The sequence below is a fragment of the Balaenoptera ricei genome, chromosome 2 (genome assembly GCF_028023285.1).
Source record: "Balaenoptera ricei isolate mBalRic1 chromosome 2, mBalRic1.hap2, whole genome shotgun sequence".
Taxonomy (NCBI): Eukaryota; Metazoa; Chordata; class Mammalia; order Artiodactyla; family Balaenopteridae; genus Balaenoptera; species Balaenoptera ricei.
This window is the reverse complement of record NC_082640.1, coordinates 177,751,466-177,779,405: the sequence shown is the minus strand read 5'-3', so window position 1 is coordinate 177,779,405 and position 27,940 is coordinate 177,751,466. Positions and strand designations below refer to the sequence as shown.

The 27,940-nt window shown below is 39.9% G+C and overlaps 1 protein-coding gene across 2 annotated transcripts in view; it reads right to left on the bottom strand.

Moving 5' to 3' along the window:
* Positions 1 to 26,203, bottom strand: part of PPP4R4 (protein phosphatase 4 regulatory subunit 4) — a 115,223-nt gene extending 89,020 nt beyond the window's left edge. Inside the window, exons 1-2 of one of the 2 annotated variants that reach the window (XM_059914920.1) lie at positions 26,058 to 26,203; positions 24,507 to 24,580 (exon numbers count right to left, since the gene is read on the bottom strand). In XM_059914920.1, the coding sequence (XP_059770903.1) occupies positions 24,507 to 24,580; positions 26,058 to 26,174 (191 nt within the window). In that variant the 5' untranslated portion in view covers positions 26,175 to 26,203. The remainder of the gene's footprint in view (positions 1 to 24,506; positions 24,581 to 26,057) is intronic. The other variant, XM_059914921.1, reaches the window with a different exon arrangement.
* Between the last annotated feature and the right edge of the window lie 1,737 nt (positions 26,204 to 27,940).

Here is a 27,940-nt window from a genome sequence, read left to right as displayed (position 1 = left end):
TGCTTAGAATCGTAGAGAAACAAATTATATTTTTAATAGCACCGAAGGAAGGTAAAAGAAAACAAACATTTAGACTCACGTTGACTTCTCCAAGTATCTCCATAAAACTCAGATCTGGAGATTGGTTCAAGATGGCAAAGTAGAAGGACATGCGCTCACTCCCTCTTGCAAGAGCACCAGAATCACAACTAACTGCTGAACAATCATCAACAGGAAGACACTGGAGATCACCAAAAAAAGACACCTCACATCCAAAGACAAAGGAGAAGCCGCAATGACATGGTAGGAGGGGCGCAAACACAATAAAATCAAATCCTGTAACTATCAGGTGGGTGACTCACAAACTGGAGAACAATTATACCACAGAGGTCCACCCACTGGAGTGAAGGTTCTGAGCCCCACGTCAGGCTTCCCAACCTGGGGGTCCCGTAACAGAAGGAGGAATTCCCCGAGAATCAGACTTTGAAGGCCAGTGGAATTTGATTGCAGGACTTCTACGGGACTTGGGGAAACAGAAATGCCTTTGTGTCCACTCTTGAAGGGCACACACAGGGTAGTGTGCGCATCGGGACCCCGGGGGAAGGAGCAGTGACCCCACAGGAGACTGAGCCAGCCCTGCCTGCTGGTGTTGGAGGGTCTCCTGCAGAGCAGGGGGTGGCTGTGGCTCACCAAGGGACAAGGACACTGGCAGCAGAAGTTCTGGGAAGTATTCCTTGGTGTGAACCCTCCCAGAGTTCACCATTAGCCCCACCAAAGAGCCGGGTATGCTCCAGTGCTGGGTCACTTCAGGCCAAACAACCAACAGGGAGGGAACCAAGTCCCACCCATCAGCAGACAAGCGGAATAAAGGCTTACTGAGCTCTGCCCACCAGAGCAACACCCAGCTCTATCCACCACCAGTCCCTCCCATCAGGAAGCCTCCACAAGCCTCTTTGATAGCCTCATCCACCAGAGCGCAGACAGCAAAAGCAAGAACTACAACCCTGCAGCCTGTGGAACGAAAACCACATCACAGAAAGACAGACAAAATGAAAAGGCACAGGACTATGTACCAGATGAAGGAACAAGATAAAAGCCCAGAAAAACAACTAAATGAAGTGGAGATAGGCAACCTTCCAGAAAAAGAATTCAGAATAAGGATAGTGAAGATGATCCAGGACCTCGGGAAAAAAATGGAGGCAAAGATCTAGAAGATGCAAGAAATGTTTAACAAAGACCTAGAAGAATTAAAGAACAAACACCTCGAAGAATTGAAGAACAAACAAACAGAGATGAACAATACAATAACTGAAATGAAAATACACTAGAAGGGAATCAATAGCAGAATAACTGAGGTAGAAGAACGGATAAGTGACCTGGAAGACAGAATGGTGGAATTCACTGCTGTGGAACAGAATAAAGAAAAAAGAATGAAAAGAAATGAAGACAGCCTAAGAAACCTCTGGGACAACATTAAACACACCAACATTCGCATTATAGGGGTCCTAGAAGGAGAAGAGAGACAGAAAGGAACCGAGAAGATATTTGAAGAGATTATAATAAAAAACTTCCCAAACATGGGAAAGGAAACAGCCACCCAAGTGCAGGAAGCGCAGAGAGTCCCAGGCAGGATAAACCCAAGGAGAAACACGCCGAGACACACAGTAATCAAAGTGGCAAAAACTAAAGACAAACAAAAATTATTAAAACAAACAAGGGAAAAATGACAAATAACATACCAGGGGACTCCCATAAGGTTAATAGCTGATTTCTAAGCAGTAACTCTACAAGCCAGAAGGGAGTGGCAGGATATAATTAAAGTGATGAAAGGGAAGAAACTACAACCAAGATTACTCTACCCAGCAAGGATCTCATTCAGATTTGACAGAGAAATTAAAAGCTTTACGGACAAGCAAAAGCAAAAGAATTCAGCACTACCAAACCAGCTACAGAACAAATGCTAAAGGAACTTTTGTAAGTGAGAAACACAACAGAAGAAAAAGACCCACAAAAACAAACCCAAAACAATTAAGAAAATAGTAATAGGAACATTCATATCGATAATTACCTTAAATGTGAATGGATTACACATTCCAACCAAAAGACACAGGCTCGCTGAATGGATACAAAAACAAGACCCATATATATGCTGTCTACAAGAGACCCACTTCAGACCTAGGGACACATACAGACTGAAAATGAGGGGATAGAAAAAGATATTCCATGCAAATGGAAATCAAAAGAAAGCTGGAGTAGCAATACTCATATCAGATAAAATAGACTTTAAAATAAAGAATGTTATAAGAGACAAGGAAGCACACTACATAATGATCAAGGGATCAATCCAAGAAGAAGATATAGCAATTATAAATATATATGCACCCAACACAGGAACACCTCAGTACATAAGGTGAATGCTAACAGCTGTAAAAGAGGAAATCGACAGTAACACAGTAATAGTGGGGGACTTTAACACCTCACTTACACCCATGGACAGATCATCCAGACAGAAAATTAATAAGGAAACACAAGCTTTAAATGACACAATAGACCAGAGAGATTTAATTGATATTTATAGGACACTCCATGCAAAAACGGCAGATTACACTTTCTTCTCAAGTGCACACGGAACATTCTCCAGGACAGATCCCATCTTGGGTCACAAATCAAGCCTCAGTAAATTCAAGAAAATTGAAATCATATCAAGCATCTTTTGCGACCACAAGGCTATGAGATTACAAATCAATTACAGGGGAAAAATAAAAACACAAACACATGGAGGCTGAACAATATGTTACTAAATAACCTAGAAATCAAAGAGGAAATCAAAAAATACCTAGAGACAAGTTACAACGAAAACACGACGATCCAAAACTTACGGGATGCAGCAAAAGCAGTTCTAAGAGGGAAGTTTACAGCAATACAAGCCTACCTCAAGAAACAACAAACATCTCAAATAAACAATCTAACCTTACACCTAAAGGAACTAGAGAAAGAAGAACAAACAAAACCCAAAGTTAGTAGAAGGAAAGAAATCATAAAGATCAGAGCAGAAATAAATGAAATAGAAACAAAGAAAACAATAGCAAAGATCAATAAAACTAAAAGCTGGTTCTTTGAGAAGATAAACAAAATTGATAAAGCTTTAGCAACACTCATCAAGAAAAAGAGGGAGAGGACACAAATCAATAAAATCAGAAATGAAAAAGGAGAAGTTACAACGGACACCACAGAAATACAAAGCATCATGAGAGACTACTACAAGCAACTCTATGCCAATAAAATGGACAACCTGGAAGAAATGGACAAATTCTTAGAAAGGTATAACTTTCCAAGACTGAATCAGGAAGAAATAGAAAATATGAACAGACCAATCACAAGTAATGAAACTGAAACTGAGATTATTCTTCCAACAAACGTAAGTCAGGACCAGATGGCTTCATAGGGGAATTCTATCAAACATTTAAAGAAGAGCTAACACCCATCCTTCAAACTCTTCCAAAATACTGCAAAGGAAGGAACACTCCTAAACTCATTCTACGAGGTCACCATCACCCTGATACCAAAACCAGACAAAGATACTACTAAAAAAGAAAATTACACACCAATGTCACTGAAGAATATAGATGCGAAAATCCTCAACAAAATACTAGCAAACAGAATCCAACAACACATTAAAAGGATCATACACCATGATCAAGTGGGATTTATCCCAGGGATGCAAGGATTCTTCAATATATGCAAATCAATCAATGTGATACATCACATTAACAAATTGAAGGAAAAAAGGCATATGATCATCTCAATAGATGCAGAAAAAGCTTTTGACAAAATTCAACACCCATTTATGATAAAAACTCTCCAGAAAGTGGGCATAGAGGGAAAGTACCTCAACATGATAAAGGCCATATATGACAAACCCACAGCAAACATCATTCTCAATGGTGAAAAACTGAAAGCATTTCCTCTAAGATCAGGAACAAGACAAGGATGTCCACTCTCGCCACTATTATTCAACACAGTTTTGGAAGTCCTAGTCACGGCAATCAGAGAAGAAAAAGAAATAAAAGGAATACAAATTGGAAAAGAAGTAAAACTGTCACTGTTTGCAGATGACATGATACTCTACATAGATAATCCTAAACACGCCACCAGAAAACTACTAGAGCTAATCAATAAATTTGGTAAAGTCGCAGGATACAAAATTAATGCACAGAAATCTCTTGCATTCCTACACTAACAATGAAAGATTAGAAAGAGAAATTAAGGAAATAATCCCATTCACCATTTCAACAAAAAGAATAAAATACCTAGGAATAAACCTACCTAGGGAGACAAAAGAACTGTACTCAGAAAACTATAAGACACTGATGAAAGAAATCAAAAATGACACAAACAGATGGAGAGATATACCACGTTCTTGGGTTGGAAGAAATATTGTGAAAATGACTATACTACCCAAAGCAATCTTACAGATTCAATGTAATCCTTATCAAATTACCAATGGCATTTTTTACAGACCTAGAACAAAAAATCTTAAAATCTGTATGGAGACACAAAAGACCCCGAATAGCCAAAGCAGTCTTGAGGGAAAAAAACCGAGCTGGAGGAATCAGACTCCCTGACTTCAGACTATACTACAAAGCTACAGTAATCAAGACGATATGGGTCTGGCACAAAAACAGAACTATAGATCAATAGAACAGGATAGAAAGCCCAAAGATAAACCCATGCGACTATGGTTAACGAATCTATAACAAAGGAGGCAAGGATATACAATGGAGAAAAGACAGTCTCTTCAATAAGTGGTGCTGGGAAAACTGGACAGCTACATGTAAAAGAATGAAATTAGAACACTCCCTAACACCATACACAAAAATAAACTCAAAATGGATTAAAGACCTAAATGTAAGACTGGACACTATAGAACTCTTAGAGTAAAACATAGGAAGAACACTCTTTGACATAAATCACAGCAAGATCTTTTTTGACCCACCTCCTAGAGTAATGGAAATAAAAACAAAAATAAACAAATGGGACCTAATGAAACTTCAAAGCTTTTGCACAGCAAAGGAAACTGTAAACAAGACAAAAAGACAACCCTCAGAATTGGAGAAAATATTTGCAAACGAATCAATGGACAAAGGATTAATCTTCAAAATACATAAACAGCTCATGCAGCTCAATATTAAAAAAACAAACAATCCAATCCAAAAATGCACAGAAGACCTAAATAGACATTTCTCCAAAGAGGACATACAGATGGCCAAGAAGCACATGAAAAGCTGCTCAACATCACTAATTATTAGACAAATGCAAATCAAAACAACAATGAGGTATCACCTCACACCAGTTAGAATGGGCATCATCAGAAAATCTACAAACAACAAATACTGGAGAGGGTGTGGAGAAAAGGGAACCCTCTTGCACTGTTGGTGGGAATGTAAAGTGATACAGCCGCTATGGAGAACAGTATGGAGGTTCCTTAAAAAACTAAAAATAGAATTACCACATGACCCAGCAATCCCACTCCTGGGCATATACCCAGAGAAAACCACAATTCAAAAAGACACATGCACCCCAATGTTCATTGCAGCACTATTTACAAGAGCCAGGTAATGGAAGCAACCTAAATGCCCATCAACAGACAAACGGATAAAGAAGATGTGGTACATATATACAATGGAATATTACTCAGCCATAAAAAGGAACGAGATTGGGTCATCTGTAGAGACGTGGATGGACCTAGAGACTGTCATACAGAGTGAAGTAAGTCAGAAAGAGAAAAACAAATATCGTATATTAACACATATATGCGGAATCTAGAAAAATGGTACAGATGAACCGGTTTGCAAGGCAGAAATAGAGACACAGATGTAGCAAACAAACGTATGGACACCAAGTTGGGGAAAGCGGGTAGGGGGACAGGGTGGGATGAATTGGGAGATTGAGATTGACATATATACACTAATATGTATAAAATAGATAACTAATAAGAACCTGCTGTATAAAAAAATAAATAAATAAAATAAAATTCAGAAAAATAAAAAAAATAAATTATCTAATAAAAAACCATTTTCCAAAAGAAAAAAGAAAAAAAACCCAACATTTAAGGGTCTATTGCCACACAAGATGCTTTACATACATTATCATGTTAATCTTGACAATACATATGCAATATATTTATATCCTTAATTTAGAGTTGAGGAAACTGAGTCCCCCCCAAAAAAAATGTGACTTCCCAAAAGTATTCCAACTACTAAAGATTGGAGCCAGGATTCCAACCTATGATTTCTAAGTCCATACCCTAGGGCTACTAGACCACTAAGGGTCATCGTTCCATCTATCATAAGAAGTGGCTGAACTGTCAGCCTAAAAATGTCTCTAAGGTGATAATTTTGCAAGAGAAAAATGTGCACACAAATTATTTAGTAATATTCATGTGACAACAAATTCTTTTACTGAAATTTCCACTATACATATTTTACCATCCCAATGTCATGTCAACATAGCATACAGAAGTATCAGGCATTCTGAAGAGGAGACAAACTCCTCTTCTGACTAAAGCAGTGTCACCAGTAATAAAGAGAGCATTTCCGTTTGAATGCCTCTTCAACTTCACATATGAAAACTTGAGCTCATTTTTCCCCTCCCTCCTTTTATCAACAGAGGTACACACAGCCCTCTGCTTCTCCATGGACACATCTTAGAACTACTCTAACCTTTCCTCTCTCCCTCACTCCCCACGTCAAATCTCACAACGGTACGCAAGATGAGCGTTATCCTCAAGTGTTCTGGGGTGGAATGAACTTATTAAGGAGCAAACACACCTGCTGCATTAATAAATCTTTCCTTATTTTTGTTTTTGTATTGTTTATTTTGGGTTTTTTCCATATATTTCAATATTAACAGGATAATACTGCATGGTAACTTCGATATGTTTTTAATTTAGTATACATAGAAGGATAATAATTATTAAAATTTAGTTCCAATTATATATATATTAATTCCCACACACAAACACGTGTGTATATACTAGGTCACAATTTTAAATGTATTCCTTACTAAGAATCATGGTTAAAAAAAAAAATTGAAAATCATTGTTCTACAGTATTTTGCAAAGAGTAAAAGGGAAGATTACTAATGTCTGCCCTAAATACATGAGCTCTAACAGGAATATTGAAAGGTACGTAAAAAATGAGTTCAGGAATAACTACACAAACTTAGAAGATTCCTGGAAACATTGTAATATCTCCCATTATTCTTTTTAATCAGCTTATTTCCCCATTAACAAATGGTAGTAAAAAATCCATTGAAAAATATTTTTTAAAAATATATAGATATAGGACATAGCAAGGGAAAGGGGATAGCTAAGAGGACTGGGTTTACATAGCAGCCAATCTAGTAAGCGAGGAACCAGGAGGAAAACAGAATAGTAACTGACAGCTATAAAAAAAAGAAAGAGAAAAAAAATCACCTGCAGAAAGAAAAAAATCACCCTGGCACCTGCAGAAAGAAAAGACGATAAACAGCTATCATAGGAAGGGAAGGAGACCCGCTTACTTAACCTATAGAAGACAGGTGGGCTGATATGTTCAATAATTCAGCAAGTATTTATTCAAGAGCTGCTGGGTACCAGGCACTGCTTCTGGAGTCTCCAGCACAATCTAATAATGCTTTATGCCTAGCCAGAGAATTTGTCAGATGACAAATATGGACTGAGTGCTTATTATATACTGGACACTGAGCTAAGCCCTGGCAGGGACATGGTGGTACAGACAGATACAAACCCTGCCCTATTAGAGCTTCACAGTCAGAGAAGACACGAGTTAAAAAAAACAACAAAAATCAACGAAATCATCCTAAGTGTACAAAGACCTACACAGGAACAGTACACGGTACTATCAAGAACACTGCTTAGTTCAGAGGTAAAGGAGGCCTTCCCTGAAAAGTCGAGCCCTGAAAGATGAGTAGGAATCAGTGACAAGAGAGAGTAGAAGGAACAGTGTGTTCAAAGGTCCCAGGCTGAGGGGATTTATTCAATCACTTCATAAACACTCACTGAACATTCTGGATCTACCAGTCACTGTGCTCTGCACGTAGAAAGAAAACTATAAAAGCAAAGCACTCTGATTCTGTGTATCTGAGTGGCTTCTTGCAGAAATAAAATCAGTAGGACTTGATACAAAACTAATTACTGAGAGAAAAAGAAAGCGTACAAAATTATTACCAGGTTTCCCTCCAGTACAATTTAAAAGGATGGTCAGGCTTCAATAACAAATGGAGGCATATTTAGATAAAAAGTGATGAATTCAGTTTCGGGCACACTGAGTTTGAATAAACCAGCAAGACATTCTGGTAGAGACATGGTGGTGGCAGCACCCAGCAAGCAGCCCCGGCCCAAAGTCTGGGAGAAAAGCCCAAGGCTATAGACACGTATTTGGAAATCAGGTCAGGGAGGTGTTAAGTCTAGGAGCGGAGAATATGACACAGAAAGCGAGTCCCTAACACAATACGCATGGATCCTGTCTACTCATTTGACTGATATTACTGTAAATGGGGCACCAAATCAGAAGAAATGGAGTACAAACAAATCAATTACAAAATGTAAAAGCTCATCAGTCAACCCCAAATCAACCTGTAAAAGCTGTGTGAAACAATGATTCCTTTTCTCTAATGCTAATGATACGATATAATGGAATGGTGGAGTTGAAGAGGGCCTTAGACATATAATTCACCCCCTTACACTATGACAATAAAGAAACCAACATCCACAGAGACTATGGAAGTTGTTCAAGGTTAACTAGCTAGCTATTGCCAGGGTCAGGATACTACCTCCACAAAGCAAGAATCTAATTTAAATAAAACAACAAAATTAAGATCCCTCATGCGTTCCTAAATAACTATTAATTTAATTTCACACGAATATTTTCTTCTTTAAGAGAAACAAAGCCAATTTTCTCCCTACTGTCCCTTATAGTAAAAGATCTATTTCAGACATTCCTATCATTCCTTTCAGCAATATATGAACTACCAGTCCTCCAGTTATAGTTACCTTGAAGAAAAATATCGTCTAAGGAAATATAATTGCTACTTACACCATTTGTAAGTCAATGAGTAAATATGGATCTATAGGAGTAAATAATGATGTATATATCCTACCTAAATTATAAATATATCTCAAGATTTTATTTTTAAATTTTTTAAATAAATTTACTTATTATTTTATTTATTTATTTTTGGCTGCATTGGGTCTTCATTGCTGTGGATGGGCTTTCTCTAGTTGCAGCGAGTGGGGACCAGTCTTTGTTGCAGTGCGCGGGCTTCTCTTGTTGTGGAGCACGGGCTATAGGCACGCAGGCTCAGTAGCTGTGGCTCGCGGGCCTAATTGCTCTGCGGCATGTGGGATCTTCCCAGACCAGGGCTCGCACCCATGTCCCCTGCATTGGCAGGTGGATTCTTTACCACTGCGCCACCAGGGAAGCCCTATCTCAAGATTTTAATATGTTGTCCAGACTAGGTCCACATGCTTTTCGTATGGGAATCATGAAGAAACTAAGCAGTATAATGGACTTTTAAAATCACAATATGTAGTGACTTTTACTATGAAATAATGATTAAATAAAATAACAAGTCATTCTATTCCTATGTATATTCTGTTTACCTACACAAAACAAAAGGATTTAGAGCAGCACACATGTTTAAACATGCAAAATATTGAACACTGTAGTATTTTTTTAGAAAATACTAGTCAAAAGAATCAGAGCTGACTAGTATATCCTGAGTTTGGGGGGTTTTTTTTAGCTAGAGAAAAGGAAATCATTTTGAAGGAGAAGAGAAATGTATGTACTAACCACCTGAGGAAAGCTGATAACCAGGGTGAGCAGGGAGTTAAGTTTACAGAGTCACAGAGCAAGGAGGCGTCTCGGCAGCATGACTAGTACAGCTCCCTCACTTCACTGACAGAATTCAGAGGAGCTAAATGATGCTCCCAAGGTCACACAGCTGGTTTGTGGCTGTGCTCTGTGTTTCTTAGCAACAGGGATTAAAAGAAAAACGCAAGTTACATAGCTCTCACTACTGAATAAAAAGAAACATAAAATTAGCCTAGAGACGGATTATATATATACTCCTGTATAATAAATAAGAGACTAGAGTTAACTAATAAAATATATGCCATTTTGGAACATTAAGAAATATTTTTCTTGAAGAAAAAAAAAAAAAGAAAGGAGGTCACATCTACTTACCCACCATTATACCGAAAGAAATGAGTAAAATGCTAAAATTTCTGACCCTCCAGCAGGTTTCTGCTAATCCAGTATTTGAAAACCATCTTGACGAAACAAATGTTTTTTAAACAATGTGTATCTCAGAAAACTACGGAAACCGTGTGAATGTGCCTACTTCGTAAAAAAAAAAAAAAAAGATTTAATCTGCTTAAATAGCAGAGATGAGGAACAGGAAAAACTGAGGATACTCCCAGGTTTTTAACCTGTGACATTAAGTAGATGTTGGTGCCATTTATCCCAGATAAGTAGACAACCCAAATTTGAGAAAAGATCTGAAGGAAGTGATAGAGCTAGCAATGCAATGCTGATATCTGAGGAAAAAAACATTAAAAGCAGAAGGAACAGCAAGTGCAAAAGCCCTGAGGTAAATGTGTATTTGGTGTATTTAATGAATAGCAAGGATGGCTGGAGTACACACTAAGCGAAGAAGGGAATAGTAAGAAATGAAGTCAGAGCTGTAATGGGGAAAAAGGGGAGGTCACAGAAATCAGAGCAAGTACATGCTCAAACCATAATGGAACTAAATTAGAAATCAGTAACAAAAAGATATGCAGAAAATCTCCAAATATATGGAAATGAAACAACACACTTCTAAATGACTCATGAGTTTCATGAGTCAAAGGAGATGTCTTGAGATACATTTAAAAACTTTTTCAACTAAATGATAATGAAGATACAACATATCAAAATTTGTAGGATGCAGCTAAAGGGAAATTTATAGCATTAAAATGCATATACTAGAAGAACGATCTAAAAATCAATAACCTGAGCTTCCTTTTAAGAAACTAGAGAAAGAAGGGACTTCCCTGGTGGCGCAGCGGTTAAGAATCCGCCTGCCAGTGCGGGCGACATGGGTTCAATCCTTGGTCCGGGAAAATCCCACATGCCACAGAGCAACTACGCCCGTGTGCCACAACTACTGAGCCTGCGCTCTGGAGCCCGCGAGCCACAACTACTGAGCCCAAGTGCCACAACTACTGAAGCCTGCGTACCTAGAGCCGGTGCTCCACAACAAGAGAAGCCACCACAATAAGAAGCCCGCGCACTGCAACAAAGAGTAGCCCCCGCTCGCAACAACTAGAGAAAGCCCACATGCAGCAATGAAGACCCAACGCAGCCGAAAATAAATAAATAAATAAATTTTTAAAAAACTAGAAAAAGAAGGGAAAACTAAACGTAAAGCAAGCAGAAGGAAGGAAATAATAAATGAGAAGAAAAATCAGTGAAATTGAAAACAGGAAAACATTAAAAAAATAATAATAATAAAACCAAAAGCTGGTTCTTTGAAAAGATCAAAAAACTGGTAAACCTCTAGCCATGTTAAACAGGAAAAAAAACTGAGAAGACACAAATTACCAATATGAGGAATAAAAGAGAGGACATCACTACTGGTCCCATAAACATTAAAAGGGGATACTAGCATAGCATAATATGATGCCAATAAATTCAGTTATCAGATGAAATAGTTAAGTACCTGAAAGACAAAAACTACCAAAACTCACTCAAGAAGAAATAAATGACCCAAATACCCGTACATCTATTAAATAAATAGAATTTTTAGTTAAAAATCTTTCAAAAATAAAATTCCAGGCCCAGATGCTTTAATGGGTGAATTCTACCTAGCATTTAGGGAAGAAATAATATCGATTCTAGACAATCTCTTCCAGAAAAATAGAAAACCACTTCCCAAGTCATCTCATCTCATCTCAAGTCATCTCATGAGCATTCCCCTAAAACCAAAAACTAGGCACAGATATTATAATAAAACTGCAAACCAATATCTCTCATTGAGGGCAAAAATCCTCAAAAACATAGTAGCAAATAGAGTCCAGAAACACATAAAAGACTCATACATCATGACCAAGTAGATTTCATCCCAAGAATGCAAGGCTGATTCATCATTTGAAAACTGATCAGTGTAATTCACCATATTAAGGACTAAATAAGAAAAGCCATATACGATATCAATAGATTCAGGGAAAAAACCTTCAACAAGATTTAATACTCATTCATGATTTTAAAAAAACTGTCAGCAAATTAGGACTTGAGGAAACTTCCTTAACTTAATAGTATCCGTAAGAAACCTACAGCCAACATCATACTTAATGACTTAAAGATGAGAGACTGAATGTTTTCCCCCAAACATCAGGAACAAGGCTGGGAGGTCCTCTCTCACCACTCAAACAGTGGAGGAATCTGGCAGATGCAACTTCAACCAAGTGATCAAGATTAACATCACCAGTGATAAGTCATGCTGATGTCATGTACCCCTGAAATGATGGGATGAGAGAGGCACGTCTCCTCTATGGTATTCTTCCCAAAAGCCCATAACTCCAATCTAACAGTGAGAAAAACATCAGACAAACACAAGTTGAGGGAAATTCTACAAAACACCTGACCAGTACTCTTTAAAACTATCAAGATCATGAAAAGCAAGGAAAGACTAAGAATGTGTCATAGCCCAGAGGAGACTAAGGAGGTGGGATAACTAAATGCAATGTGATATCCTGGATTAGATTGTGAAACAGGAAAAAAAGGACATTAGTGAAAAAACTGGTGAAATCCAAACAAAGTCTGGCACTTAGTAAATAGTGTTATACCAATGTTAATTTCTTACTTTTAACAAATATACCATGGTTACGTAAGATGTTAGCTTTAGGGGAAACTGGTAATAGGCATATAGTAACTCTAAACTATCTTTGTAACTTCTCTGGAAATCTAAAATAATTCCAAAATAAAAATTATTTTTTTAAAAATGTAAAAGGGCATTAAAAGATATACTGTGTAAACACTAACCAAAAGAAAGCTGGAGTGAGTATATCACTATCAGATAAAGTAGACTTCACACAAGGAATATTTCTAGGGATAAAAACAAACATTACATAGCTACGAGGGGGTACTTCACCAAGAAAATATAACAACCCTAATTGTATATGTGTTAATTACAAATATCAAAATACATAAACTACTGGTAAAAATGATATATTTGAAAGGAGTAGACAAATCTGCAATTATAGTTAGAGACTTCAGTATTCCAGTTGTTTAGTCAGTAGAACAAGCAGCAAATATCCTTAGAGATACAGAAGATCTGAAAAATATCAACCAAGTTTACTAATTGACATTTATAGAACATTACACCAACAACGGGAGAATACACATTCAAATATACATGGAATAATCACCAAGATCGACCCATGTTCTGGCCAAAAAACAAACCTCAGCAAATTTAAAAGAAATAAATTCAAGCAAAGTCTGTTCTGTACCCATTACAGAATTAAACTAGAAATGAATAACAGGAAGGTATCTGGAAAAACCCCGCAAATAATTGGAAAATTATGTGAGATACACACACACACAAACTGTATGTGTAAATCACTCCCCCCTCTCTTCCTCCCCACCATCACCAGAGCTACAAAGAGAGATGCCCAGGCTGTACTTTTGTGAATCCTTTTCCTCTTCAACAATGTCTACTACTCAAGGAAATATAGTTTATAATTTTATTACCAAAAGTATTTCCAAGCAAATACAGTTTACAAGCTTATTACCAAGAGAATTTCTATGACAATTCTAAATCCATCAGACTTCTCAGTCTAATTTTTCACCTGAATATGTAAATATTTTTATGCTAGCCATATAACTCTCATTCTGCCCAAAACATATTAAAACCAAATATACAGAACTCTTTAAAGAAAATATTGTTCTACTCTAATATTTTTTCGGTGATAAATGGTATTTTCTGTTTTATTATAATATTATTGCATCTACTCCTTAATGAAACACAGGCACTTTCTGAATTATGAATATCTTCTTCAAAGCTGACCTTTTTTAAAAGCTCTGAAACTGTTCACCTATCCAAGGAGTTTTTGCCCTTACAGGGATGTCCATTAGCACCGCCTAGTGGATGAAATAAGAAACTGAGGTTCAACATCTTTTCCTTATCTTCTTTTCTTAGACTTGAAGACAGCCTGCTGAAGCAAGATGGAACTTTAAATTCTGAGGCCCAACCCATCATATCGTCTGGAGAGAAGAGGGGGAAACGATGTCTGAAGAACTTAAGTGACTTGAATGTGATAGCAGAGATAGACACCAGGTCCCCTGATTCTTACAGTAGCAAACTGGCCCTTTCCACTGTACACTACAGCTATGTGGAAAAAAAAAATTAACCTCAATCCTTACCTTACACTGCATACAAAATTTAAGTGGAAATGAATCACAGACCTGAAATTAAGAGCTAAAACCTCAAAACTTCTAAAAGAAAGCACAGGAAAAAAATTTAATTGACCTAGATTTGGCAAAGATTTCTTACATATAACACAAAAAGCACTAACTATAATGAAAAAATTCAATGAATTAGACCTCATCAAAATTAGACCACAGCAATCTGACTCATAATCACATGTAAAGATGTTCAATGTCCACTGGTCATTTGGGAAATCCAAATTATAAATACAATGAAATACTACTACACTAGACTGCTGGTAATACCACCAGAATGACCTAAAACCAAAAAGACTGATCATACCAAGTGTCAGTAAGTATATGGAGTAATTCAAACTCTCATACTCTGCTGGTGGAAATGTAAAACTGTATAATCACTTGAAACAGTTTAGCAGTTTCTTGAAAATGTAAACATATGCCTACTATATGACACAGCCATTCCACTGCTAGCTATTCACCAGAGGAAAGAAAGCACATGTCCACACAAAGATCTATACATGAATGTTTACAGGCACTTAGTTTGTAATCGCCAAAAACTTGAAGTTACCCAAATGTCTATCAACTGGTGCATGGATAAACAAAATGTGCTATATCTTTAAAATGGAATAATTAACAATAATAAAAAGGAATAAACTATTGATACATGCAACATCATGAATGAAATTCCAAATAATTATGTTGAGTAAAAGAAGCCAGACGAAAGAGTAGCTACTGTATGATTCATTTCTATAAAATTCTACAAACTGAAAACTAATCTGTAGTGTCAGAAAGCAGATCAGTGGTTGCCTGGAGTGGGAGAGGCTATCAGAAGAAAGGGAGAGGATATTACAAAGGAGCACAAAGTTACTTTGGGGAGTCATGGGTATGTTCATTATCTTAATGGTGATGATAGCTTTATAGGTATATACATAGAGGTCAAAATTCATCAAATTGTACAGTTTAAATATGTGCAGGTTATTAGATGTCAATACACCTCAACAGAACTGAAATGAAATGTATATATACACATCCAGTGATCCAGCATTCCATTCTTAGGCATTTATCCAAGAGATATGAAAACATGTCTACATTCTAGAACAGAAGAATCTGTCACTAACGTATAGTGACAAAAAGCAGATCATTGGTTGCCTAGGGTCAGCATGGAGAATTAACTGCAAAGGGGCACCATCTGGAGAGAAAATTTTATAACTACATGAAGTTTCTGGATAGGAAGTTGCCTATGCATCCAAAGTAAAGGATGCTCTGAATTGCCAACAGTTGATTTAAAAGACCAATAACAATGATCCTTTACTGAACACAACTCTACACCAAGCATTGTGTCCTCTGCATGCACTTCCTCTAATCTTCTCGACAATCCTGCAATGTAGGTTTTACTCTTCTCAGTTTAGATTAGGAGGCTTGGACTCAGATAAGCAACTTACCCAAGGTCTCTCAATAGATAAATGAGCAAGCCTTGGCCTCCAAGAATACATCTGGGCATGTCTTAAGATAAAGTATTTCCGACACTACATACTGCCTTCTCAATGCCCAACATACTTATTAACTAGAGGTGACTTCTATTCTAGTGAAACTTCAGAAAAGTGCGTTTGCTTCCTTAAACAAGTACTTCCTTGAACACAAGTATCTGCTGGTACAATGCCACTTGTTCTCCAGGAGACGCCTAACACATACTAAGTACTCAATATTTTGTATGTTTTTACCTGAACTCCTAAGATTCGCTCTAAAGTAACTATTAGTTGCATTATAAATCTCCATTATTAACATCTCTGATTTGGAGGGAAAATTACACTGTAAGGCACAGCCACAGACAAGGATATAATAGATTTTGTGATTATGTCTGACCTGATTACCACATACCAGTATCATAAAGCCAAAAAGGTGGTGACTGTGAAGAACTAAGTCTGAACACTTTCTCCCTGCCTCCCACATTTGGTGGCCACCATGGACAACAAAAGGCACTGCAAAAAGCAAAATATCCAAGTTGAAAGAGGTACAGATATAAAGATCCCTGGACTTTCCTCTATGGTTTAATGGTACTGGAGGTGGTGCCCATGAAAGAAGACCTTCTAACCAAGCAGTCTAGCAGAATAAAAACTAATTGTAGGGACTTCCCTGGTGGCGCAGTGGTTAAGAATCCACCTGCCAATGCAGGGGACACGGGTTCCATCCCTGGTCCGGGAAGATCCCACATGCCGCGGAGCAACTAAGCCCGTGTGCCGCAACTACTGAGCCTGTGCTCTAGAGCCCGTGAGCCACAACTACTGAGCCCGCAAGCCACAACTACTGAAGCCCGTGCGCCTAGAGCCCGTGCTCCGCAACAAGACAAGCCACCGCAATGAGAAGCCCGTGCACCGCAACGAAGAGTAGCCCCTGCTCACCGCAACTAGAGAAAGCCCGCGAGCAGCGATGAAGACCCAACGCAACTGAAAATAAATAAATAAATAAATAAATAAAAACTAATTGTAAAAATTTATTGAAACTCTCTTATAGGGAAAGAAAAAATTTATGTGACCTAAGTAAATCATGCACAGAATAACAGAAAATTCTATGGGCTATTAGGTAGGTAGTTCATTATGGATATACTAGAAATTTATGTACTAGGAAGTTTGTCACTTTTGTTTCCTAAAAAATATAGGGTGGGGCCACTCATGCACTGCTGGTAGAAGTATAAAATGGTACAAGCACTTTGGAAAATTGTTTAGCAGTATCTTCTAAGCTGGACATATGCATATGCTGTGACCAACAGTTCTAGTTCTATGAAGACACCTAAAAGAAATGCCTACATATATTCACCAAAAGACTTATACAAGAATGTTCATAGCAGCATTATTCATAATAGCCAAAGACTGAAAACAAGAGAAATGTCCACCAAGAGTTAAGTAAATGATACGGTATATTCATATAATGGAATACCATACAGGAATGAGAATGAACAATCTATTTCTCCACGCAACAATATGGACAGATCTCTTTTTTAAAAGGCTGAGCAAAAGAAGCTAAACACAAATCAGTATATTCCGTGGTTCCTACTATATAGAGTTCAAAATCAGGCAAACTAACCTACGGTGTTAGAAGTTAGGATAGTATAGTTACCCTTTGCGGGGAATGGGGGAAACTGGACAGGGGTACATGGGAAGCTACTAGGCTAATACAACAGGTTATGTCCTATTTCTTAATCTGGATGTTGGTTAGATGGGTGTTTTTTAACTTGTGAAAATATAACAAGCTGTATATTTACGATGTGTGCTCATTTCTGCATATGTTCCAAAAGTTTGTTTTAAAAAACAAATAAAATATATGTTTATGAAAGTACCTCTTTAACTGAGATTCTTAATCCATTAATTTCTTTTTTTTTTTTTAAGAATAGAATGGTGAAGGAAGAACAGACCAGACCATGGACCAAACTCAATGCAGAGACAAGAGAGGAATATCATGGGTATCCAAGGCTGAAGCAAGATCATCTCAGTGCATGTTCTGAAAAGGGATAGTATCTCTCTCAACAAGGTGTTAAAAGACTCTCCTGGGCTTCCCTGGTGGCACAGTGGTTGAGAATCTGCCTGCCAATGCAGGGAACATGGGTTCGAGCCCTGGTCTGGGAAGATCCCACATGCCGCGGAGCAACTAGGCCCGTGAGCCACAACTACTGAGCCTGCGCATCTGGAGCTTGTGCTCCGCAATAAGAGAGTCCACGACAGTGAGAGGCCCGCGCACCGCGATGAAGAGTGGCCCCCGCTCACCGCAGCTAGAGAAAGCCCTCGCACAGAAACGAAGACCCAACACAGCCAAAAATAAATAAATTAATTAATTAAAAAAAAAAAAGGACTCTCCCAACTAAGCAACACTCTCCACTTTCCTGCCAAAGGCAAACTGAAAGCTTATAGCTAATAGGCTACTCTCTGAAATGCCCACATGCTTCTGCTCTAACCAGTTGAGTTGTAACCAAGAGTCAGCTGTGTTTGTTCTCACACCAGTTTATCCCAATTCACTTGATACTGCAATTACATAATTAAGTATTACATAAACATACGAATGCAAAGACAGAGTCGTTTCTATGACAACTAAATTGAAAGTTTTAGAAAAACTCAACAAAGATAAGTTGCCAAAGGAAACTGCTATTGAATTAGGAAGAACAAGACAACTTGCAAAAGCTGAGTAAAAAATAATCAAAAAAATCTAAGACAGGCTTTCAGACTGCTTCATAAGCATCTTTAAATTCTCACTCAATTTTAGAGCTTCCCTGGTGGCGTAGCGGTTAAGAATCCACCTGCCAACGCAGGGAACTCAGGTTCGAGCCCTGGTTCAGGAAGATCCCACATGCCGCAGAGCAACTAAGCCCGTGCGCCACAACTACTGAGCCTGTGCTCTAGAGCCCACGAGCCACAGCTACTGAAGCCCACGTGCCACAGCTGCTGAGCCCGTGTGCCACAACTACTGAAGCCCACGCACCTAGAGCCCGTGCTCCACAACAAGAGAAGCCACCGTGATGAGAAGCCCGCACACCGCAACGAAGAGTAGCCCCCGCTCACCGCAACTAAAGCCCGCACACAGCAACGAAGACCCAACGCAGCCAAAAACAAATAAATAAAATAAAAAAATTTATAAAAGTAAATAAATAAAGTTATAAAAAACATTCTCACTCAACTTTAAAGAAACCTGAACGTGACATTACAAGTGCATTATGGGGGTATTTATGCAAGAAAAAGGATTATGAACTGTATTAAGCAGACCCATACTCAAAAGGTAGTGGACCTACAACAAAAGATTGGCAAACAGATGTATTTTTTACACTAAAATGAAATACTGAAAGTATGGATCATTTTTATGACTCCCCACATTAATATTAACCAATTTTGGGTGATTAACTAACCAATTCATCCCAACTGTGAGGGATTAAAAATTGTGATGTGCCTCTCCAGCACAACACTCGAGAAAACCGGGCATACAGTCCTGGCTACTCAAGGCCCACACACACACACACACACACACACACACACACACACACACACATACACACACACACACAGTCTTTTTCTCTCTCTCTCTCTCTCTCACACACACACACACACACACACACACTCTCTCTCTCTTTCTCTCTCTCACACACATACACCCTGTAAGCACCCCACCTCACCAAAACAGTACTAAATGACAGGTGTCAAAAAAAAAAAAGAAATCAAAAGAATAGTAAAGGCAAAAGAAGTGTGGTGATACAGAAGATCTTAGAAATAAGGGCATACAAAGGAGATTTTCACACAACTTTTCCCATTTGCCCAGCAAATAGGACAGGTAGTCTTAAAGAGAAAACAACCAAAAGCTAGCCGGTAGCAAAGTTCTTCCTCATGACCTCATTGCTACCCTGTGCTAGTCTTGAATGCAAGAGTTCCCAAATGTGATTAGCAATAGGCACAGTTTACAGCACTTTTATTTCCAGATTTGGCTGCAGTCTCACTCTGTGGTATCACTAGGGGGAGCACTTACTCCTATTTTTTTCAAAAAGGGGAGGGGGTGGGGGGGAGAGAAAGAAAAGGGAAAAAGTTCCTAATTAACGATGTACTTTATCTGACTGTCCCTAAAAGGCAAAGGGCGAAATGTTTTAAAACTCACAGTGCAAAGTGACAAACGGTTTTTAAATGACTGTGAAAGTAAGCAACATAAAAGTTAGGTTAGGTACATTAACCAATCAACACATTTAATGCATAATATAAATAGCAAATATTGCTTAAACAGGCTGACCTCAGCATCAGTTTAAAATAAGTATAATATGTGAAGATTCTGATAAATACTATTAGCAAAGGAAGTTAATAGATATCTATCACAAACTTCAGTTGATATACTTTATTTGCCTATTACTTTATTAAATTATTGGAAGACAAAATTAATACTGCTATCCTCTTTTAAAAGTTTGTAATGTACCTTGAGCACCTAAGGAGTAAGGAATTAGGGACATGGCAAAGGAAACAGAAGGGAATTAATATCAATTGGGTACCTTTTTGGTGTTTGGGGCTCTACACATAATACAACCACCTTGGGAAACAAGAATTATTACTTTCCACTTTGCAGATGAGAAAACCAAGATTTAACAACCATAATAACTTGCCCATGGTCACACAGATAGTAAGTGGTAGAACAGGACATAACCTAAATCTGTCTGATTCTATTGCCTACAATACAAAAAAGTCAAAAGTTGCTTAATTCATCTAGCACTTTGGTCATCTTAAGATAAATAAACACACTTTATTCCATTAAGAGGTATGTATTTATATCATAGCACAGAACAAGAAAGAACCAAAACAGCAACAACAATAAAAAACAGCTTACCCTCTGAGAGCTTACAGTCTATTGAAGACAACGTACGCACACACACACAAGTTAAGGAATTCAAAGGTATGCAGCCACTAAGTGATATGGGAGCTCAGAGAGCCTGAGATCCATGTAGTTTCAGCAGTTAGGGAAGGCCTTATGAAAGATGCAAGATTACAGCTGGATCCTGGGGATGGAGAATATTGGAGAGGTATAACGAAAGGTATTCCAGGATGGGGAAAAGCAGAGCTAAGGATGAATGTGATGTATCTGAGTAACAGTGAATAAGGCAGCACGACTGCTTCAAAAAGTGAAGGACTGCATGGAAACAACCCGAGCGTATGAACAAACAAAATGTGATATACTCCCACGGTGGAATACTATTCAGCAGTAAAAAGAAACAAAGTACTGACACGCTACAATGCCCATGAACCTTGAGAACATTATACTAAGTGAAAGAAATCAGTCACAAAAGGCCACATATTGCATAATTTTACATAAAATGTCCAAAATAAGCAAATCCATAAAGAAAGAAGGTAGACTAGTGGTTCCCAAAGGCTGGGAAGATTGGGCAGAAGTGGGGACTGACTGCTAATAGGTACAGGGTTTCTTCTGAAAATGCTCTAAAATTGATTGTGGTGATGAACACACAACTCTATGAATACATGAAACCACTCAACTATAAATGGGTGAACCATATGGCATATGAATGACACCTCAATGAAGCCATTAAAAAAAAAAGTTGAGGGCCTGGTGGGGCATCCCATTGCAGAGCTTAGATGGAGTCACTTACGCCAAGCTTAAGGGTCTGGAATTTATCTGACAGGCAACTAGAGATATGTGAGTAAAGGTTTACCTAATGAAAGCACAGTGTACAAATTTAGGACCCTTCTCTAACAAAACTATTCCTAAAATATACACCAAAATCACAAAGAAGAGAGAGAACTAAAAGAAGATATTGTGATATGATTTTGACTAAGCCACAAGCTGTGACTATTAGGAAAGTTGTTTTGTTTCAGTGCTAAATGCCACAGATGGGTATATCAGCATCATATTTATGCAAAACCACAGAATCATCTGTGTCAAATCTTCAAATACTGTAATGTTCTAAACTTAATTATGAAAATAGCATTAATAATTGATCTGCCATATTTTAGGGTAAGATAATGAACAGTGTAATTTGTTTTTCATTGGACAGCAGTCCAATATAATGCTTTTTTAGATACTAGGTTCAGTTTAAATGCTATCAGAACCTCCACTAATATAAAGCATTTCCTACCAATACTTATACATTTGACTCTGAAATCTAATGTAACATAATCTTCCAAAATAGATTTAATGTACAAAAATAAGAGAGCTACAGAAACAAATCTGACATTCAAAAGCAAAGAGGAAAATTCTGGATATTAAATATCCAAAACAGCGGAAAAGGTAAAGCACTCAAAAATAAACCTGAAAATCATAGAGGGAAAAAAAGGACTCAGTATTAGATTCTACAGCATTGGGAAGTACAAATAGGAAAGAAAAGGAATAAATTACATTTAAAATAGAAGGCTCAATACATGAGAGAAGAGGCTTTAACAGCTTTAACAGAGGCAAAGTTTGGAACATGTCCATAAGACAATCCCACACCCTCTCCTGAATCCCAGGGAAGAAAGAACCCTTCAGGCAGGCGTCTTGTTATCCCTTCAGAAGCTGGCCTAAAGGTGAAATCCCGCTTTCCCCCAGGAGGTGGTGAGATGGTAGGAATACAAAAGAAGAACTCAGCTGGAGAGCCCATGCACAACCAAGCTAGTGTTTGCCTTTTGAGTCACCTTGCAAACCTCCTTCAAGGTAGATGAGCCACTAGAAACTAAAGGAGATATCAGATCTCTTTTAAAACTCTCTTGCCTAAGAATGAGAGGACCCATCTGCCTCTGTAAGGGCTTTGTCAGTTCCAGAACTGGATGAAACTTACGTTCTGTGTCTGAGAAATTCAAACAACTTAGACGACCTGGTTCGCTAACAATAAAAGCAAAATAGAAAATAAGCTATCCTAAAAAAGAAGCCTTGTCACTGATACCTAAAATAAGGTATCTGCTGTCGCAAGTAAGTAGAGCAAAACTCTCTATTTCCTCATTGTCAGCCAGCATTTATACGGAGAGAATTCAGTAGGAGTAAGTAGGCACTGACTTCAAGTCATTAACTGCTGTACGCTAAAAGAAGCTTATCCAAATTTTCACCAGTTGTCTACCTACTCCAAACAAAAGAAATGTGGGAAAAGGCAGATGCTTACAACTACTGTTCACCATATTGGACATGTTAATCATTAAGGAATAAAGTACTTCAAATATTACACAATTATCAAAATAAGTTAAAAGGCATATTCTCTATGAAATGTCAAAAACACATACTGTTAATTCATACATAGATAAAACCATTTTCCTTTAAAATAAATAGGTAGATATACACCTGAAACTGACACAACATTGTAAATCAACTATACTCCAATGAAAATTTTAAAAATAATAAAATAAAACAAATAGGTAGAAATGATGAGAGCAGGCTACCATAAATCACCAAAAGATGAGGGGGAATAACCCCAACATAAGGTCTAAGATCCAGAAACATTTTAAAGTAACAGAATTATTGAAGAGAATGGTCTAAATTGTAAGCATGCTAAAATTCTGACAAGAATAGAACCCAAGATGTCACTAATAGGCTACAGAATAATTAAGAAAATGGAAGTCAAGGAGAGGAGATTTTTTTTTTTTAACAGGGTCATTCAGTGAATATCATGGGACTAGAAACATGATCTATAAAACAAGAAAGAAGAAGAAGAAATTTGCCAGCACCTGAAACCGGCAAAGTAGACCTGAGCTAAGGAAACAAGGATGACAAATATCCCAGGAGGTAAATAACACCAGTTTTCAAAATCTGATTCCAAAAAAAAAAAAGCGAAAACTAATTTGCCAAAAGGGGGGGGGGGGGAAATGTGCAAGAAAAATTTTAAAACAATGTACACAAAATGCCTTAGGAAAATTTCTATTTCTGAAGTATTTTTATAGATATTTTCATTAACGTTCACATCAGCTTTTAAGAAGTTAAATCCACAACACAATTTTTAAAATAGTTGAGAGAAATCTTGTAAATATTTGTAATACCATTTGGCTTAAGCAATTCTGTAGCGCTTGTAAGATGAAACTTAAGTGAGAGTAGGCTCAATTAAATTTTAAAATCTCTCAGGCAAAATTATAAAGCACACATAGCAGAAGTAATATAAACAGGATTATCCTGAGGGAAAAAAATTGAACTACCATATTTGTGGATTTTTTTTCTGTACAGTAAATAGCATATGAAGTTCATACTCTGCAATTAACTTAAAATTAATCACTGGATATTCTTAAGTCTCATCTAAATTTATTGGCTCTTACGTGAGGACAACCAAAGCTGCAAGATTTTTTTTTTTTTAATGAGATTCAACTCAAACCATTAGTTGTTCTGTTCCTCCTCCAAGCAATATTCTACAAGCTAGGTATCTTATTTGATTTCGGTTCTCAAGTTCATAAGTCCATATCTAAATCTTAATTTATAACATAATTAAGTGCTGCACATGCAAAAGTACTCTGTTCAAGTGGTTAAGTAAATCTGAACAGAACCGTAACATGACATTTCAGAAATCATTTGTGGATGCTGCCACAGGAAAAGCAGCAATTATCACAAAAAGATTTTATGAAATACCTGAGCAGATAAACAGCCCTTTCAATATCACTGAGGTCTTCATCAACTGTCAATCTTTCTATTTCTTCTGGTGTCTGTCAAGTGTAAAACACAAATTATGCACACAAACATCGGATCAGTCTTGCCTCCAGGGACCCTATCTGAGTATGGACTAATGAAAAAGTTTCACAATTAAGCGTTATCACTGAAAACTAATCAAGGGTCTGACGCCCTCAAACCTCAGACGTCTCTAATTGTTGGGTTTAGGTGGTGGAGTTTGGGGGGTTGGGGGCGTTTTGTTTGTTTGTTTACTCTTCTAGCTTCTAGATTGAAGCCTGAGAATCACGTTGTGGCTTCAGAAACTTGCTGAAATCAGTTGTATGTATATATATAAAATGTATACATACTTTTAGTCTCTAATATCCAAGACTGTTTCGCCAGCATTTCCATCCCAGGAAATGCTTAAAAGGGGGAATGAAGACTGCAGCCGAGGGAGAATGAGAAAGACGAAATCTGGAGTGGGGGAGGGAAGGGAATAAACTCTGGGACTGGAAGGAAATCAAAGATTCGAGATATTGCGGCAGGTGGGAGTGAAAAGAGCTATAATGGGGGGCGGAGGGGGTGGTGGTCGGTCACTAGTTTTGCCAGCAGTGAGGGTTGCAGCCTCTGGGAGGCTGGGCGGAAGATGACTCTGCGGGGTCGGGGAGCTAGCGGGAGGTGGGGGGCCTAGTGAAGGTTGACTCTCTTAAGGAGGTTGGGGAGCAGGGTCCCAGCTAGAGTCCTGGAGGGGCTGGAAGGTAAGGACACGTGGTGACTCAGGATCGGGACAAAGGGTCGAGAGGGCTTTGAAGACCCGTAGCAGGACGGCCCTAGTATGGGTGCTAGTTGGGAGGTGAAGGGAGGCCCGGGCTGACTTGGGGACTGGGGGACCGGAGTTCGCTCTGATGGGGGAGGAGGGGGATGGGATCTGGGGTGTCTCTGGGAGAGGTAGGGGAAGAGTCGGGGCCGTGTAGACTGAGAAGTGGGACTGGGGCCTGAACCCGGGCAGCAGCACCAGGGAGCCAAAGCGGGGGGAGGGGGAGCCCCAAGGAGAGGAGGCGGGATAAGCGGGCTGCAGCTGCGAGGGGCAGCTCCTGCAGGGCCGGGGGAAGAAGGACCGCAACCGAGGGGCTCCGGCTGTGCGAGAGAGACGGCGCGGGGGAGGACGCCGCGCTGGCCCGAAAGACAGGGGCTCGACCGGCCGTGCCTGGGGGGCGGGTTGGGGAAAGGGCCCGGGGCGGGCTGGGCCGGGGGACTAGAAAACCGAGGGCGTCCGAGGGATCGCGGGCTGGCTCCGGATGTCCGTCCCTCGGGCCTGGGGGTCCAGGCTGGGAAAACCCGAGCCACGTCGAAGAAGGGGGCCCGAGAAGGGCCGGGTTAGGGTAACACGGCGGCCGGGGACTGGAGGAGGACTGGGGGGCCAGCAGCACTCCGAGAGGGTCCCGGGCCGCCTCGGGGAGCGGACGGGCTGGGGTCGGGGTAGGGGCAAGCCGCCGGGCGCCCCGCGGGCAGTTCCTCCTCCCCGGGGCGCACCTTGAGGCTCCGGCGGACCGGCCTCTCGATGATGGTGAGCTCCTGCAGGTCCTCCATGTAGCCGAACAGACTGTTCTGACTGAAATCCATCGCGGCGGCGGGCGGCGGCGGATGCATGGACCGCCGGGCCCCCTAGCCGCCCGGGCCGGAGCGGCCCCGGGATGCCGGACGCGCGCAGCTCCGCGGCCGCCCACCAGCAGGACTTTCTCCCGCTCTCGGCCGAAGGAGCCGGGCGGGAGGCGAGCAGGCGGCGGGAGAAGGAGCGCGGCCGCCGAGGGGGTGGGGCAGCCAAGGCGAGGGGGCGGGGCAGCCAAGGCGAGGGGGCGGGGCGATGTGCGCGGGCGGGCCGCGGGGGCGGGGCCTGGGTGGGGAGGTGCCCGCCTCAGCCCCGCCCCCTCCCGGGCTTCGCGTGCACGCGGGCCGGACGCAACTGCCGCGCAACGTCGCGGCGGCCCCCTACCGCCCTCGTCTCTCTGCCCTTCTCTCCCCTTGTCCCGCCCCCGATCGAGCGCGCCCGAAGCCGCGGCGCGTGCGCAGAGCCTCCCACTCCCAGCGGCCAGTGGAGGAGGAGTGGGGTCGGTAGCCGGGGGCGGAGATGCTGAACCAATAAGAGGCGAAACAAAGGAGAGGGAGGTGGGCTGGGCTCTTGCTTAAGTTGCTAGAATTATCGTGCGGTTATTCGTGGGACCGCCCACCCCAGCGCAAGATCTGTGGATGCGAAGATCTCCGTAACTGCTCTATCCCTGAGGGAGGGGTGTGTACCCCAAATAAGGAAATAGAACTTGGTGTGTGCGGGATTGATGGGGACGGGGTGCATGGGCATACAGTCCGGGAGGCGTTAGCATGTGGGAAGGGCAGCCGTCAGAAAAAGGATTGCTGGAGAGGAGACGCTTAAACTGGATCTTAAACAGGATTTTTCCAAGAGAAATAAGAGCCCATTTCGGATTGAAGCCTGGGTGTGTTTGGGTTGTAGGAAGTGCAGGCAGAGTACAGCTTGAAGTGCGGGGAGCCGAGTGCTTGGCAAGGTAGAGAGGTAGGTCCTTTATGGAAAAAAGCCCGGGTCTGGGCAGCCACGCTGAGTTGCTTGCGTTTGATTCTGTTAAGAGTAGGAAGCGATGGAAGGGGGATTGGGGCCATTTTTTTGCACCTCAGCGACAAAAGTTGTGTTGATCATACTCTTCGCTCCTAAGAGTCAGCAACACCCAACTCTTTTTTATTTTATTATTTTCCACTCATTCCCTCTCCACCCTCCCGTTTCTCTACCCCCCATATGCATTCTCTCTTGTTTAAGATATGTCCGAGTACATGTATATATCCTCGAAAGATACTGCTTTTAGTTTAAGTATCTATTTTTAATATACACGAATGGTACTGTGCTAAGAACTCATTCTGTTTCTTGTTTTTCCCTCAACATGATGTCTTAGAGATCTATCCGTGGGGCTGTGTATACCAGAGGTTCATTAATTCTGACCACTAAAAGTATTTGATTTGTGCGTCTAGCACATTTTACTTACCAGTTCCTTAATCAGTGAACACTTAGGTTGCCAGCAGTTCCTTGTTATCACAAACAATGCTGGAATGGGTATTACACGTGTCTCTTATGGACCATAAGAGAGAAATGGAGTTGCTAGATCACGTAGTCTACACTGCTTGGTTTCACTCTGCCATGGTACTCTCCAGAATGGCTTTGCCAGTTTGCACCGCCACCAATGGCACATGAAGATAGGAAGGTTCCTGTTTCTCCACTTTATATGCTAACATTTGGTATTATGTCCCAATTTCTATTAATCTGGCATTGGTAAAGTAGTATCACATTTTAATTTTCATGATTAGTGATAACCATTTTTCCATATGCTTAAGAGCCATAGAGATGTTTTTCCTTC